The 14,793-nt window shown below is 29.6% G+C and overlaps 3 protein-coding genes across 3 annotated transcripts in view; 1 reads left to right on the forward strand and 2 right to left on the reverse strand.

Moving 5' to 3' along the window:
- The window catches only part of LOC132924259 (uncharacterized), a 93,054-nt gene that overhangs the window by 74,657 nt on the left and 3,604 nt on the right, over nucleotides 1-14,793 (forward strand).
- LOC132927786 (tigger transposable element-derived protein 6-like) lies at nucleotides 2,206-3,923 on the reverse strand. The gene is made up of 2 exons (XM_060992375.1): nucleotides 3,774-3,923; nucleotides 2,206-3,696 (listed from the first exon to the last, which is right to left on the reverse strand). Exons 1-2 carry the CDS (start codon nucleotides 3,894-3,896, stop codon nucleotides 2,293-2,295), a joined length of 1,527 nt encoding a protein of 508 aa, XP_060848358.1. The 5' UTR covers nucleotides 3,897-3,923; the 3' UTR covers nucleotides 2,206-2,292.
- On the reverse strand, nucleotides 8,347-9,126 carry LOC132923882 (uncharacterized). The gene has a single exon (XM_060987866.1). It carries the CDS (start codon nucleotides 9,124-9,126, stop codon nucleotides 8,347-8,349), a length of 780 nt encoding a protein of 259 aa, XP_060843849.1.

The following is a 14,793-nucleotide window of genomic DNA, read 5'->3' on the forward strand; positions in this document are numbered from 1 at the left end:
ACAAATAAATAATTAATGTATAAAATATGTTTGAATTTTATTATTATAAGACATTAGAAGTATTAATTGATTAATTATTTTATGATAACATACATATACTGATAACATCAAATAAAAAAGAAAATTAAATCATATATTTAAAAATGTTAATTATTTTAAATAGCTTGAAATAAAAAATATATGCACAAAAAAAAAGTTTTACTTGTATCGTTTTAATACTTTTATAATATTTAAAATTTACTTGTTAGGTACCTACCTACTTAAAATTAAAGAATAAGTCTTATATCAATATTAAAAAAAATTGAATTATTTTTTTGTATGAAAATTTTCCATACATTCTGGACACACAGGCTCTTGGCATTTACAACAAATATAACGGGTACGTCTTTTGCAGTCAGCATCATGACATCTTGGTGGATGGTTAGTTGAAACTTTTTTTGGGTAGTGGTTAGATCCATCATATCTGTAAATCATTAATATTTTAACTAAATAAAATTAAAGTTGTAAAAAATATTTTAATTAGGTACCTTATTACGTTTGAGGTCTTGGTAACAACCCGTTTTTTTAGTGGTATATATTCATCTGTAGCTCCTGGCCTTCCTCGTTTCTTTGATGTAGTCTTATTAAATGCAATTAAAGATGTAGCGACTTCTGCTTTAAAGTTTAGTAGTGACATATTATTATTTGTTTTCTTTTTATATATGATCCATGCGTTAACGATTGATACATTTAGGAAATGAAAAAAAATTCGGTGGTACCATTTTTTATTTTTAAATAAATGTGCATAGTGTGAAATCATACGGTCCATCATATCTACTCCGCCCATGAACATATTATATTGCTGAACTGAAAATGGTCGAGACACTTGTATAAATTGTTTTGTTTTACGATCAAAACGTTTAGTTTCATCTTCAGGAAGAGCTCCAGCATACGTCGAAATTGTATGTACTTCTTTATTGTCGACCCAACGTACAACTGAAATATTATCATTCGATGTAGTGACTGAAGATGCACCACGTGGTAATAATTTTCCCGCTACTAAATATGATTGAATATTTTTGACACGATTTAATCTTAAAGTTCCCAAAACAAATATACCATTGTTTCTTAGTTCGGTTAAGAGTGGTAGCGATGTAAAAAGATTATCCATAAATAATTTTATATTTAAATTATGTATGTCATGGCAAAGTCTTAGAACTGAATCACCAATTGGACCAAATTTACTTCGTTTAGACTTATCACTTCCTTGGTACATTTCAAAACAATAGATGTAACCAGAAACTCCTGCTCTAGCCCATACTTTGAACCCCCACTTCTTTGGTTTATTTCTGAGATATTGTTTCAAAGAATTTCGACCTTTAAATGGTATCATCATTTCGTCAATTGCTTGGTGTTCTGAATTATCATTTGCCTCATAAAATGTTTGATGTAAAATGTCAAGAACTGGGCGAACTCTCCAGTATCCATCTCCTTTTACACGTTCCTCGTCAGAAGCAAAATGTAAATTACGTTTTATTTCTTCAAAACGATTGTTGGTCATATTATCAGCTATAAAAGGTATTTTTATACCTTCAACAGACGACCAATACATTCTGAGTTGCGGATAACGTAAGTAAGTCATAGCAATGTTTAATCCTAAATATGTTTTAAGTTCATTAACCGTTAATTTAAAATTAGAGCGGTTGTTATTCGCAGCATAAATATTAGACTCCATTGCGATTTTCATAAATAATTTTTCTGGAAATATTTTCATGAAAAACTCAAACGGCGTTTCACATTCATATGACATATTATCATCACCTAAAAATGGTGGTGGGTTTTCGCAAAAATCATTATCTTTGCCGGAAATCCATGTTCTTGGGGTATCGAAATTTACCGTAGTATGATAAACAGGTTTAGTTTGATCTGACGAAGACGGGGTAGAGTTGGCACTATTTCTTTTTGATCGAGTTTTAACAGGTGAATTATCAAGTACAGTGAAACCTCTATATAGTGGACAGCCACGGGGAATTAAAAATTGTCCATTATAGAGAGTTGTCCACTATTGAGAAAACCTCTACTTAGTGGACATTTGCAAAAAATTACTAAATGTCCACTATAGGGAGACACTATAGGAAATTGCAGGTTATATGTACACTGTATATGAACATATACATTGGAATATTAATTTATTATTTATTATGTATGTATATTATAATATAAATATGTATGTAGATGTATGTATATTTAATGTATGTATGTATGTATTAAAAAATTATGTAGTATAAAAATGCTTATAAAAATGTTTAATGATTATGTAAAATTAAAAAAATCTGTAATTTTTTTTTGTGTAAATTTTTTTTGCTCTTCAAAATGAATTTGTAAATTGGCTACCATTGATAATGCGATTTCATCTTCTTTATTTTTAAAATATGTTTTTAAATTATTTATTGTTTTCCAAACTTCTTCAAACGTTGGATTGTATATCGAATCGTCTTCATCTTCTTCTTCTTGTTCTTCGAGTTGTTCGTTTTCTTTTTCACTAAAATTGTCTAGATTACAATTGATTATATCTGATATGATTAATGTATTGTCTTCTGTAAGGATATTATTATCTATAGAAACATAGTCCTCAATTTCGATAGTACTCGGTACAAGTTCTGAGAATAAGTCCAAATTTGCAACATTGTCATTTTCCATTACATATTCTGCTGTATCGAACGAAAAAAATCCCGACTTTTTAAAACAATTTTTGACTGTCTCTGGTTTTATATTTTTTAATGCGGACTTTATCCAAAAAATTGCATCTAAAACGTTTATAGATTTGTTTTCTACATTCTGATCAACTCTAGATAAAATATGACGAAGTAATCGTTGGCGATAATGAACTTTAAAATTTTTAATAATTCCTTGATCTAGTGGTTGGCAAATCGAAGTCGTATTTGGAGGTAGGAATATTAGTTTTATATTTTTTAAGTTTAATGTATCAGGATGTGAACTAGCGTTATCTAGAAATAAAATAATTTTTCTATTTTCCATCTCCATTTTTCTGTTAAAACACATTAGCCAATCTGCCATTAAATCTCGATTCATCCATGCCTTACGGTTAGCTTTCCAATTAACACCTAACGTTGATACATTTACACTTTTGAAACAACGTGGTTTTAGTGATTTTCCAATTATTAACGGAGTTTCAAATTCCCCGATCATATTTACACATAGTAAAACAGTTAATCGATCTTTAGCTATTTTACCTCCACGACAAATTTCGTTTTTTAAACACAATGTTTTATCAGGAAGTGCTCGAAAAAATAAACCTGTTTCATCACAATTGAATATATTTTTTGGTTCATAATCTGAAATTAATGTTTTCAATTTTTCTAACCACTTTTCTACGACACTTGTATCAACAGAGTTACCTTCACCACATATATTTTTAAAAGAAATGTTATGACGTTCTCGGAATTTTTGAAGCCAACCATTTGAAGCTTTAAAGTTTTCTAGACCTACCTCATTTGCAACTTCTCGTGCTTTCTCTTGGAGCAATGGTCCAGAAACAGGTAAATTATATGAACGGGCTCTACAGAACCATTCAAATGTAACTTTATCTACAAGTGCTCCATCCGATGTCTTCGAAAATTTTCTCCTCATATCTTCATTGCCGTTCTCAGCGTAATATTTTTTCAAATTACACGCATCTTGTAAAATGTTATTCACCTGTATTTTTCATTAAATGATTTTTAGATAAATTAAAACAAAATATGTATGTGTTTAAATTAAATATTTAAATTTACCTGTGACTTGCTTATGCAAAATCGTTCTGCTAAAACACGAACACTTAGATTTTCTGTTTCCTTGGTTTTAATAATATTTAATTTTTCTTCTAAGTTCAATCTTTTTCTTTTATTATTATTCATTTTAACGTAGGTACGTGTTCACACAATGTGCTGCACACAACTAACGACCGAACACATAACCGAACCATTAGTAATTTTTCGATTAGGAAAACCATTAAGATAAGATAAAATATGAACGAATATATAACAGATAAATATAGTATTTTTATTAAACGTTTTTGAAATGTACATGTATTGTGTCCATTTATGAGAGGTAATTTTTAATTTGGTACCAGTTTATTGTGTCCACGTCCACTATTAGGAGTGTCCACTACTAAGAGGTTATAACTCCTATTATACGCATACATTTTTGCCGGGGCATTTAGAAGTGTCCACTATTGGGAAGGGTCCACTATTGAGAGGTGTCCATTAATAGAGGTTTCACTGTAATGAAATATGAGGGACACTTATAATTATAGGATCTTCATCTACGTGAATGTTATTGGTAGATGTAGGAAGTACGTCTGTATTTTCCACACATTCCACAGGCCAGTCCATTATATCATCGAAGCAATTATTATCAGTATTATAATTTGGTACATCAAACTCACTGAAAAAATTGTCTTCGTCCTCTTCTTGGTCAGAAATTTCAGACCCAGAAGGTATAGACATTTCGTCTTCTTCCATTTCAAAATCCAACAAATCCGCAATGGTATGTTCATTTAATTTAGACATTTTCACAAATTATTGAAAAAAAAAATATATTTACGAGACCAACTAATAAACACTACTTTACTCATACAACAACACAACGTAATGATAATAATGAAAACCATTTAAAATCCATAGATGAAATAAAAAACAAAAATAAGACGCCTGTAGAGACCTGCAATAGTTGGTACGTAAATAGACAAAACGTCATAAAATTGATTGAAAAAATACATCCACCAAATCGGGCTGGCACCAAATGTTTCCATCAACAAATCTCGTTATAAAAATTTTTCCATTTACCAAAACTGGTTTTAATTAATATTATCTTAAACATAAATTATAAATCTATTCAGAAATATTTTTTTCGAAAAATTTATTTGATTTTTATGTATAAAAAAAATTGTCTAAAGTGGATGACTCGTAGTAATTTTGGAAAGCTGTAATCTTTCTGTTTTTAGTCATTTTCTACCAATTTTAAATATGACTAGCGCTACCTATACTAGCAAAATATAAACATTACTATGTTATCATAATGTAGAATGATATATGAACACTGTTATAATTTAAGCTGATTTTTAATAAAAATAAATATACATGGCACCATTTGTTGCCACTATGCGGGAAGAGGTTAACTCATTATTAACAAAATAAATACCTCCCACTATTTGGTATAGCACCACATAATACTAGTCACCCGCAACGATCCCTGTGTGCAAATATTTCACCGAAAATATTATTATTATTATGTATATTATATAGTAAACATTATAAACATCCACATATTTTAACACGTTGAGCTCCGCTAGTGTTTACGGCGCAGTGCCCTTGTCGCCGCGCCGAAACTACGTACGGTCGACTATGCGTCGACAGGGGCGATAGGCGACGGCGCGACGCTGTAATACGTACTTATCCTATTAGTATGTAACTAATTGAAAATAATAATTTATTTCGTATATTATTAAATAAATAATTATAGAGTAACGGTTAAAATAATGTTATTCATAAAATACAAATAATACAGTTGGTAATAATTTTTTATTTTTTTAACATTCGTCTTGAATGAAATATTAAAATTTAAAATAACAATGTATATTTAAATCTTATAATATGACAAAAGTAAATAACAAACAAATATAATACAGTATTACCTATACTGTACTGAAATCAAAATAATTATAAACAATTTTTCACTGTTGTTTATGATAGTTCAAAAAGCACGGTTCCAAACATAGTCCTGGTTGTCCGTCACATTGTGAACAAAAATAAGTTGTTTCTGTTCTAGTTCCCTCTTTAGCGCACTCTCGACATCTTTTTCGAATAGGTCTGTTTTTTTATTTTTCTCCACTTTTGTAGGTAAATGTTCGGGTCTGATTAATATTGGAACTTGTGGTGATGGAGTATTTGATTTAAATGAAAGTAAACTGTTTATAACAGATAAACGATAATCATAATAACTTATTTTTTTATATTTTTTATATAAATCAAGTATGAATTCAGCATACATATTTGTATAAAATGGATACCAATTTTTTTGTACCAACGTAATGTCTTACGTTCACATGGATAATATGCCATCATCTGATCTTGTCGATCAACACTGGACATAAATTTATTATATTGGACAATTTGGTTAGGTTTAAGTTTTACATTACCACGTCTATTAGTTGCTTCGATCAATTCGCCATTGTATTCAGAACTTATAGTCAAAACTTCACGTCGATCTTTCCACTTTGTTACACACACGCCATCTTTTGTGTACTTACTAATAGATTCTCCAGTATTAAGCTTTTTTTTTATTACGTCAGTAGGATTTTTTTTTCGATTGCTTCGAAGTGTTCCTGTGCAGTATGTTTTTTTTTCCAATAGTTTTGCGCTAAATCGACACTATTATAGTAATTATCCATGTATAATGAATGGCCTTTGTAAAGATGGTTTTCCATTAGTTTATTTACTACATATTCTGTGTGTGATTGAGACAATGATACATCAGTACCTTGCCCTGAATAAATTAAAACATTTTGAACAAGTCCTGTCGGTTAAGTTAGCATGTATAGTTTTACGCCATATTTATGGCGTTTGTTTTTTATGTACTGTCGAAACACCAAGCGACCGCGCCAAAGAACCATTGATTCATCAAGAGATAAGTTTTTTGACGGTGCATATATTTCATTCATTCTATTGTTGAAATAATTTAGAATTTCTTCAACTTTATAAATACGACTACGATTTTTAGAATTATTTTCCGAATTATTACAAAAGTGCAGTGCTCTCATAATTAACATATATCTATTTCTACTCATATTATTTCTAAAACAACTTAAATTAAATAAACTACTGGTTTTCCAATAATCATCGACTCTTGACATTTTAATAGTTCCTGTGTGAAAGAGTAATCCAAAAAATACTTTTAATTCATTTTTATTCACGTCTACCCAAGCGTTTATTCGAGATTTATCACTCGATCTACTCAAAAATAAATCCGCTGCATAGTTATTGGTTTCTTTTACAACTAAATCATAAAAATCATCATTCAATAATAAATTTAAAAAATCTATTGGTTGATCGCCGTCGGGTCGTATTTTTAGTCCAGGAATTTCATTGAAATCAATGTGTTCTAAACTTGGAGACTCATCTAACCAAATAAAATTATTTTCACTATTACTACGTGCCTGGCTCTACTGGTAGAAGGTATATTATTGCGAGGTGTCGGACTTATAACTACATTTTCATTTTCCTCGTCTGATAAGAGTGGACTTACTTGTTCTATAACAACGTCATTTACACCATCATCGTCACCAGAATCTCCTTCACCCAAGTCGGTTTCAGAACTCAAATCAAAATCTCCATCGGACGATAGTGGCACATCAAATAAATCAGACACTTGTTCATCGGTTAGACATTTTTTTTTAGATGGTGGTGAATTTTTTGAAGTTTTTTTACGTAATCGCGAAGGTCCAGGACACGAATTCATATTATAATTGTATTGATTGCAAAACTGTTCTAATAGATATACATTTGTAAGTTTATAAAATAAAAATAATTTAAATATAATGAAAAAAGATACTTACAACAATATAATTACCAATTAGTAAGATCAAACGACAAAATATTCGAACAGTTGAAAAAACAAAATAAATTTAGTATTTTACGTAAATATAAAAATGTCGGACAGGACGGACAGGTATAATATTATTTTACATTTCGTTTACTTAACATTCGTGTATAAAATAAGAATAAAATATTTTACGTGACGTGTATGCACGAATGGTTCGTTTACGACTAGAATAGCCACAGAAAAAATAAACAAATAATAATCTTATTTTATTTATAAATATTTCATAATAAAAATAATTTTCATTGCGTAATAAAAATAGTTTTATATTTTTCGAATCACCCTGTATTCTGAGGAACACGGTGTATACAGCGTAAAATAATTTGTATGAATATGTTAGTGTTGGGAATGTTATTTATACTATTTATTATGTCAAATTGCGATAGAATTATAATAATACGGTGTATAATTATCAGGGCTCGGGACTTTATGTGCTTAAAATCTTAAAAATATGCGCATACATATGCACCAAAAAATATCAAAATATGCGCTTTAATATGCATTTATTTTTAATTAAAAAATACATACTTATTCAAATTTAATTAAAAAAAAAAACATATCTTGTATATATGACTAAAAATGTATATTTTATACATGCTATATTACTAAAATAAAATGTAAAAACTGTTGAATGGGAGGTCTTTGGATTTTTCAACACTCAGCATCTTCTATACCTAGCAATTATAATTTTTATGTATTAAAAAATAATCATTTTATAATTCTAATTATGTACTTACTTGCATTACACTGGATTATCAAATGTTTTTTTATGTTCTCGACTTTGAAAGACCTTCTATTATTTGTAAGTAAAGTTTTATAGGCGGAAAATGATCTTTCTACGTTTACCGATGTGATGGGAGCATATTTAAAATATGTCAGATCATTAATATCTAAGTCTTCTGGTAAGTCTTTCATGTCAATTAATTCACCATTAAGAATGTTTTTAATTTTCTTTAGCATAGCAAGACCAACATTTTTCTTCAATACATTTTCCATCTTTGTACAGATATTTTTCCCAGTTGTCCCAGTAAGACATTTCATTGCAACACTTACATTGTCAATAATTTCAATTGAATCAGCTAAAGAAACACCTTCAGTTTGCAATTTTGTAATTGATGTAGTAAGAGAACTAAAATTTGATTTTATGTAGACTAAATCATTTTTAACGTGAGGTGTTGCCAAGTATTTTTTTGCATTTTTTATACTCAAAGCATCCTCTGAATCTAATTTATTTACAATATTGAAAATTATCTCAAAGTGTTCACAGTAATATATGGCTGCATTTATCCAGGTGCCCCATCGTGTTATTACTGGCTCTGGAGGTAAAGGTAAATCTGGTGCCTCAGTTTTAAAAAGAAGTATGCGAGATGGAGCTTTTCTAAATATTTTTTTGATATTTGAAATCAGCTGATCAACAGATTCATATTGGCTTCGTACTTGTTCAGCCACCCTGTGTAGCCCGTGAGCAGTACATGTAACGTGTATCATTTTGGAATAAAAGCATTTAACGTTTGACCACATTTGACCTTACATGGTGCTGCGTCCGACAAAAATAAAAAAACATTGTCATGTTTTATACCATCTGGCCATAATATAGATAGAGATTTGTCAAATAGCTTACTAACTGTAGAATAATTAGCTTTTTCCAGTTCTTCAGTGTTCAAAAGAAATATTTTTCCAGATTTTTCAGCTTCCAAAGTACCGATAATCACGTTTGCGATAAATCGACCTTCAGCATCGGTCGTTTTGTCGATCGATATCCAAATTTTATGATCAAAAATATATTCTCTTATTTTTTGCATAGTTTCAATAAAACAATCATCAATATAGCTTTTTCTTAAAGTTGTTTCGTATGGTATCTCTTTCCCTGTGTAAGATTCCAAAAAATGTCTAAATACTTGGTTTATTAAATGGAATGTTAGCCGACAGCAATGCTTTACATAAGTCCATATTGAAAGTAGACTTTTTAGTTGTATTAGTTTGTGTAATCATTTGTTGGGTTCTTGTATTGAACATTTCCCTCCGTTTAATCATTTTCACATGTTTAATGTTTGTATATGTTGTATTACACTAGATCGCCGTTCATATTCTACTTTAATTTCACATATTTTACAAAATAAAACTCTTCCGTCTGCGGAAAATACATTATCCCCAAATTCCGAAATAAAACTTTTTAACCGACTAACTTGTGTTTTTTTTTCTTTTGGCATATTATAACACAAATACGAGCACTAATAAATACAAAATAACGAATACAAATACAAACACGATAACGATTGACGATATATGCATTGACACGATAACGATCGTAGTCCGTCGATCACTGTGTACTGGCAAACAAAATAATACTGTAAATGTAAAAGACAGATTTAATAATAATAATATTGTCTTCAGAGCTATAAATAAAATGGGTTCCCCATAACGCTATTGATTATCGCCTTATCGGTATTATTGCTGACAAAATCATGTAGATAAAATTGATTAATTTACTAAAAATATGATTTAAGAAAAAAATAATCAAAAATAATTTTAAAATATGCAATAAAAATCAATAAATATTAAAAATATGCATTTGTAGAAAAAAATTCCAAAATATGCAAACATATGCACAATAAACTTTTAAACTTTAACTCCAAACACCACAACACAAATTTGTATCGGATCAGTTTTATTTTATTTACGTCCCGAACAAATATGCAAATGCATAAAGTCCCGAGCCCTGATAATTATTATCGGCGATAAACGACGTCGTGATTTCGGGGAAAAATAAATATCCAAACTAAAAATAAACAAAATTAAAAACCAATGGTATCGTTTGATTCGTAACAAGGAACCTGATCGCCTACAATAAATTTCAGACCGTTATCCCGTAGCCAGTAAAAATTATAAACCATCAAAGTGAACACTATATTTGTCGAGGAGTAGTCGACAAAGGCGACCCGGGCAATGTTGCCGATGTCGACTACCCGTCGACAATGGCATTGAACGTGTTAATGTTATTAAGTGTCAATACTTTCGGTATAAATGATAGACTTTAGCAATAATGAATACATTCCATTATTAACGTGTATCTTAAATGACAATCCAGGTTATTACAAACAAATTAATAAGTATTAATCACTTATATACCCGGCTGTATTGGGAAATGTGTGTGTCGTTTTTTATTATATTTTAATCATTACACATATTCATGATGTCTACCCTATTAAAAATAAACATTTCTATACTTAATCACATTTCATAATTTTAATCTGACGTATTAATATTTATATTTTAATCATTACACATATTCACGATGTCCACCCTTTTAAGAATCAATAGAAACTGTCATTAATTTCTATACTTAATCACATTTTTGTACATTATTATCTCACGTATAAGATTCGAAGAAGGAGCTGTATGGATATGATGCTAGTGACATTCAAATGTCAATGATAATGTTAATTTTAATAATGTTATATCTAATGGCAATTTCTTTTTGATGCTGCAAATCTTCCTCCGGGTTGAAGCGAAGCCGAATGCCGACACATTTTCCTTAAGCTCAATGACACATTCTCCGTCGGTGAGTAGTCCATGATCCAGCCAAATGTTCGGTTCCTATAAAACTTCAACTAATGTGCTGATTAAATGTAACTTAAACTTATAGTAACATTTTTATGTTTAAGAAATCTATGTTGGTGTTCTTTTATTTTTGAATTTAAATTAATTTGAAATTTTGTATTCATAATTTATCAGTTAAAAATGTAAATAAGAACTAAAATGATTATAGTATATTGCAGTTTAACTTTCTGTTCGGTGGCCACCTTTTTAATTCCTCACTCTTTTTTATAAGAAAGTTAAACAGCACAATAACTATAAAAAATATAAATTTAAACGTACACAAAGACGAACTAGCTTTGTGATAAGAAAAAAAATTGGTAATTTATCAACGTATTATTAAAATAAAAATAACACCTAAAACCGTAGTACAGTATATTATCTAAAAAAAAAAACCATAAAAATTAAATATAATTTAAGTAAATATTCATAATATACTGTACTACTGTTCAAAAAATTATAGTATTAAACAAAAATAGCCTTGTGACACTTATTTTTGTTATTCAGATGAGCTTCTTAATGATACTGCCAATCATCCACCAGGTTGACATTATACAAGGTAATAGCGTAGGGGAGACCCGTGCAAAGTGAATATGTTAAGTTCAAAACCAAAAAATAACATTAAATAATAGTTTTAAACTTAATTCAATAATAAAGAATGTTTAGTAGTTATTCTAATTTAAGAATTTTGAACTTGGAATCTACAATAACATAACCCTTACTGAGCAATAAATTTTTTTAAAAAAAAATCAAATTATTCATTTTGCCCGGGTATCCGGGCAAAGTGAAAACGAGTTCAGGGCAAAGTGAAAAGAAGAAACTATACTATATTTTTTAATAAAATAATAATAATTAAAACATGAATTTCAAACAAATAAAATAACTTTAATCCTTCGTATATAAAATATAAAATAAAACAAAATACTTTATAGTATTACTTAAATAAAAATAAAAGAACCATTTAAAAAATATAAAAAAAAAATAAGTCTTAATAATGAGATGTACGAAATACTTTTTCGTGGTTTTTAAACAAATATAAAATAATACAATCAATTAATATTATTCAGTCAACATCTTCACAGAAATCACAAATGAATTAAGATTTTCCTAGGTAAGATGTACAGTCTTCGTGCTACCATTTCTCACAAATACAACACATAATGCAATCTTCAAGGGGTTTTCCTTCAGGTCCCTTTAAATATTTTTCTGAGCAAATAAGGCACATGATTACTTTCAGATTCATCTTCGTTTTGATTTGGCTTCTGTTTTGATGTTTTTTTCGCCTTGCGTTTTGGTAATATTTTTGTCGCTTTAACTTGCACTTTTCAGTCTTTCATATTGTAATTTTTTAATAGGGCTACTGGTTAAAATGTCTGCCCGTTGTCCTTTTCGTTTCCTAGTTGATATTTTAGCTAAATCAATTTAGGTATTGGCCGAATTTCCGATGGAGAAACTTTTTGATCATCAATGCAATTTGTATACATTTTTTTGTATATTTTGATGTAGTCTTTACATAACTTGTTGGTTTTAAAATAGTAGAGTTTATTATTGGTTCTAAACTTGTACTAGGTATATTAGTGTCCGATTCTGATATAGGAAAGTTTATTATTGGTTCTAAACTTGTACTAGGTATATTAGTGTCCGATTCTGATATAGGAAAGTTCATTACTGGTTCTAAACTTGTACTAGGTGTATAAGTGTCTGGTCTGAAACAGGCAAGTTCATCATTGGTCTATCAGTAACTGATGCTGGAGCATAGTCTTCATCTCCAAAAATAAAAGGATTTAAAGGCTACAGCCCCGTTGCTTTGAATCCATTTACTGCATTTAAAGGAGTAGCTCCTATTAAATAAGCAGGACTGAAAATTTAAATTCAATACATTTTTTAAGAACTTTTAATCTATCAAGAGGACATATACCACACGTAGAAAATCCAACAATTAAGTTAGTGTTCTTTGATTGTAGTGTATCAACTGTAGACTTTAGAAGTCTAGGAAATTCACTTTTTGGTACAACTCCTCTGTTTGAAATTTTCCAAGTTAATAGAATTTCTCTTCATTTCCTATTAAGGGGCCTAAAAAATGCCACATCTAAAGGTTGACATATATGTGTCGTATTAGGTGACAATAAAATTAACTTTATATCATGTTCTATACAAGTATAAATTACAGATGTTGTAAGCCCGGTTGAATCCGTGCTTACAGAGTTCGTGGTTTGCCGTTTGTCTGGGTTTATCCAACTAGTACTTTCGAACTGAGACGTTTGTTACAACGTTGGTTAGGTTACCCTTAAATAATTTACACTCAACTGTTCGTTCTAGCTATTGGTTTTTTTATTGTACACGTTATAATAATCAATTTAAAGACAATCTCGTATCTCTACGTAATACAGACTGGCGATCGTGTGAACCCACACGTCCGCTCATACCCGATATGCTGAGTGAGCATAACCGTGCGGCGCGTGCAGGGGTTCACAACACAGAAATGAAAACACGACTAGATAAATTGTCACCTATAAGTACACGTGAACTAGATTTTTTCTTCAAAAATGGTAGTGCAAGGGAATGAAACTAATCATCAAAAATCCTCTCATCAAACAACCACTTTTACTACGATTATACCTAGTTCCTTTAAGTCCGTTTTTTGTCCAAGTTGGATATAAATTCTCAGCCTTATAAACAATGTATGGAGGTAATAATTCACCTTCAGCATTTCCTGCCATCATTACAGATATACTAGTCTTTGAAAAATCTAAAATATTTTCGGGGTGTTTGGAACCCCTTTTTTAATAATATATTTGTTTTTTCGGTTCATCAGTGAAGTTTGTTTCATTGTAGTTTACAATACTACAAGGAGAAACATTGTCAATTGACTGTGATAAATGATCAAAATAATTGTTTACCACTTCGTCAGTTATATTAGCCCTAGCTCTTTTAATATTTTCTCCAAATCGTTCACTTAATTTTGGATGGTGGTTTAGAAAATGTTTTACAAATTCAATTCCAGGTAAATTATTTTTGAATCGTTTTTCAGTACGTCCTATCTTATCAATGTAACTTTTAATTAATAATCTTAAGTCTTTTCTTGTCATATGAAACCCCCATTTAGCACACAATAATAAACCTTCACATAAATTAGTTTCCTCTAGTTCGTTTAAAACTTTTTGTCCTCCATAATTAAGAGTATGAGTACCGCTTACTTTTCTTTCTAGAGTTGATCTTGAAATACCATATTGCTCTGAAGTTTTTCTAAAGGATTATTGTTTTTTTTTACAGCATTTACAGCCAAAGATAAATTTTCGTTATATACTTCAAATTAAAACGTCCTGTGAAGTTCTTTTTATGGTTCCTAGGCATTTTTACTTTTGGTATGATGGACCACTTTAGCCTATGGTTTTAAAATGTAGTACAAATTGTTTCACCAAAAGCTAAAAAAAAATAAATTTGCAATTATAATTGAAAAAATTAATTCATATGAACTTATTGAAATGTTTTTTAAATATGAACATTTGAGACCTAACCTAACCTTGAACTTTTGAGATTTTAATAACTTTTTGACAA

Source organism: Rhopalosiphum padi, chromosome 3 (assembly GCF_020882245.1).
Source record: "Rhopalosiphum padi isolate XX-2018 chromosome 3, ASM2088224v1, whole genome shotgun sequence".
NCBI lineage: Eukaryota > Metazoa > Arthropoda > Insecta > Hemiptera > Aphididae > Rhopalosiphum > Rhopalosiphum padi.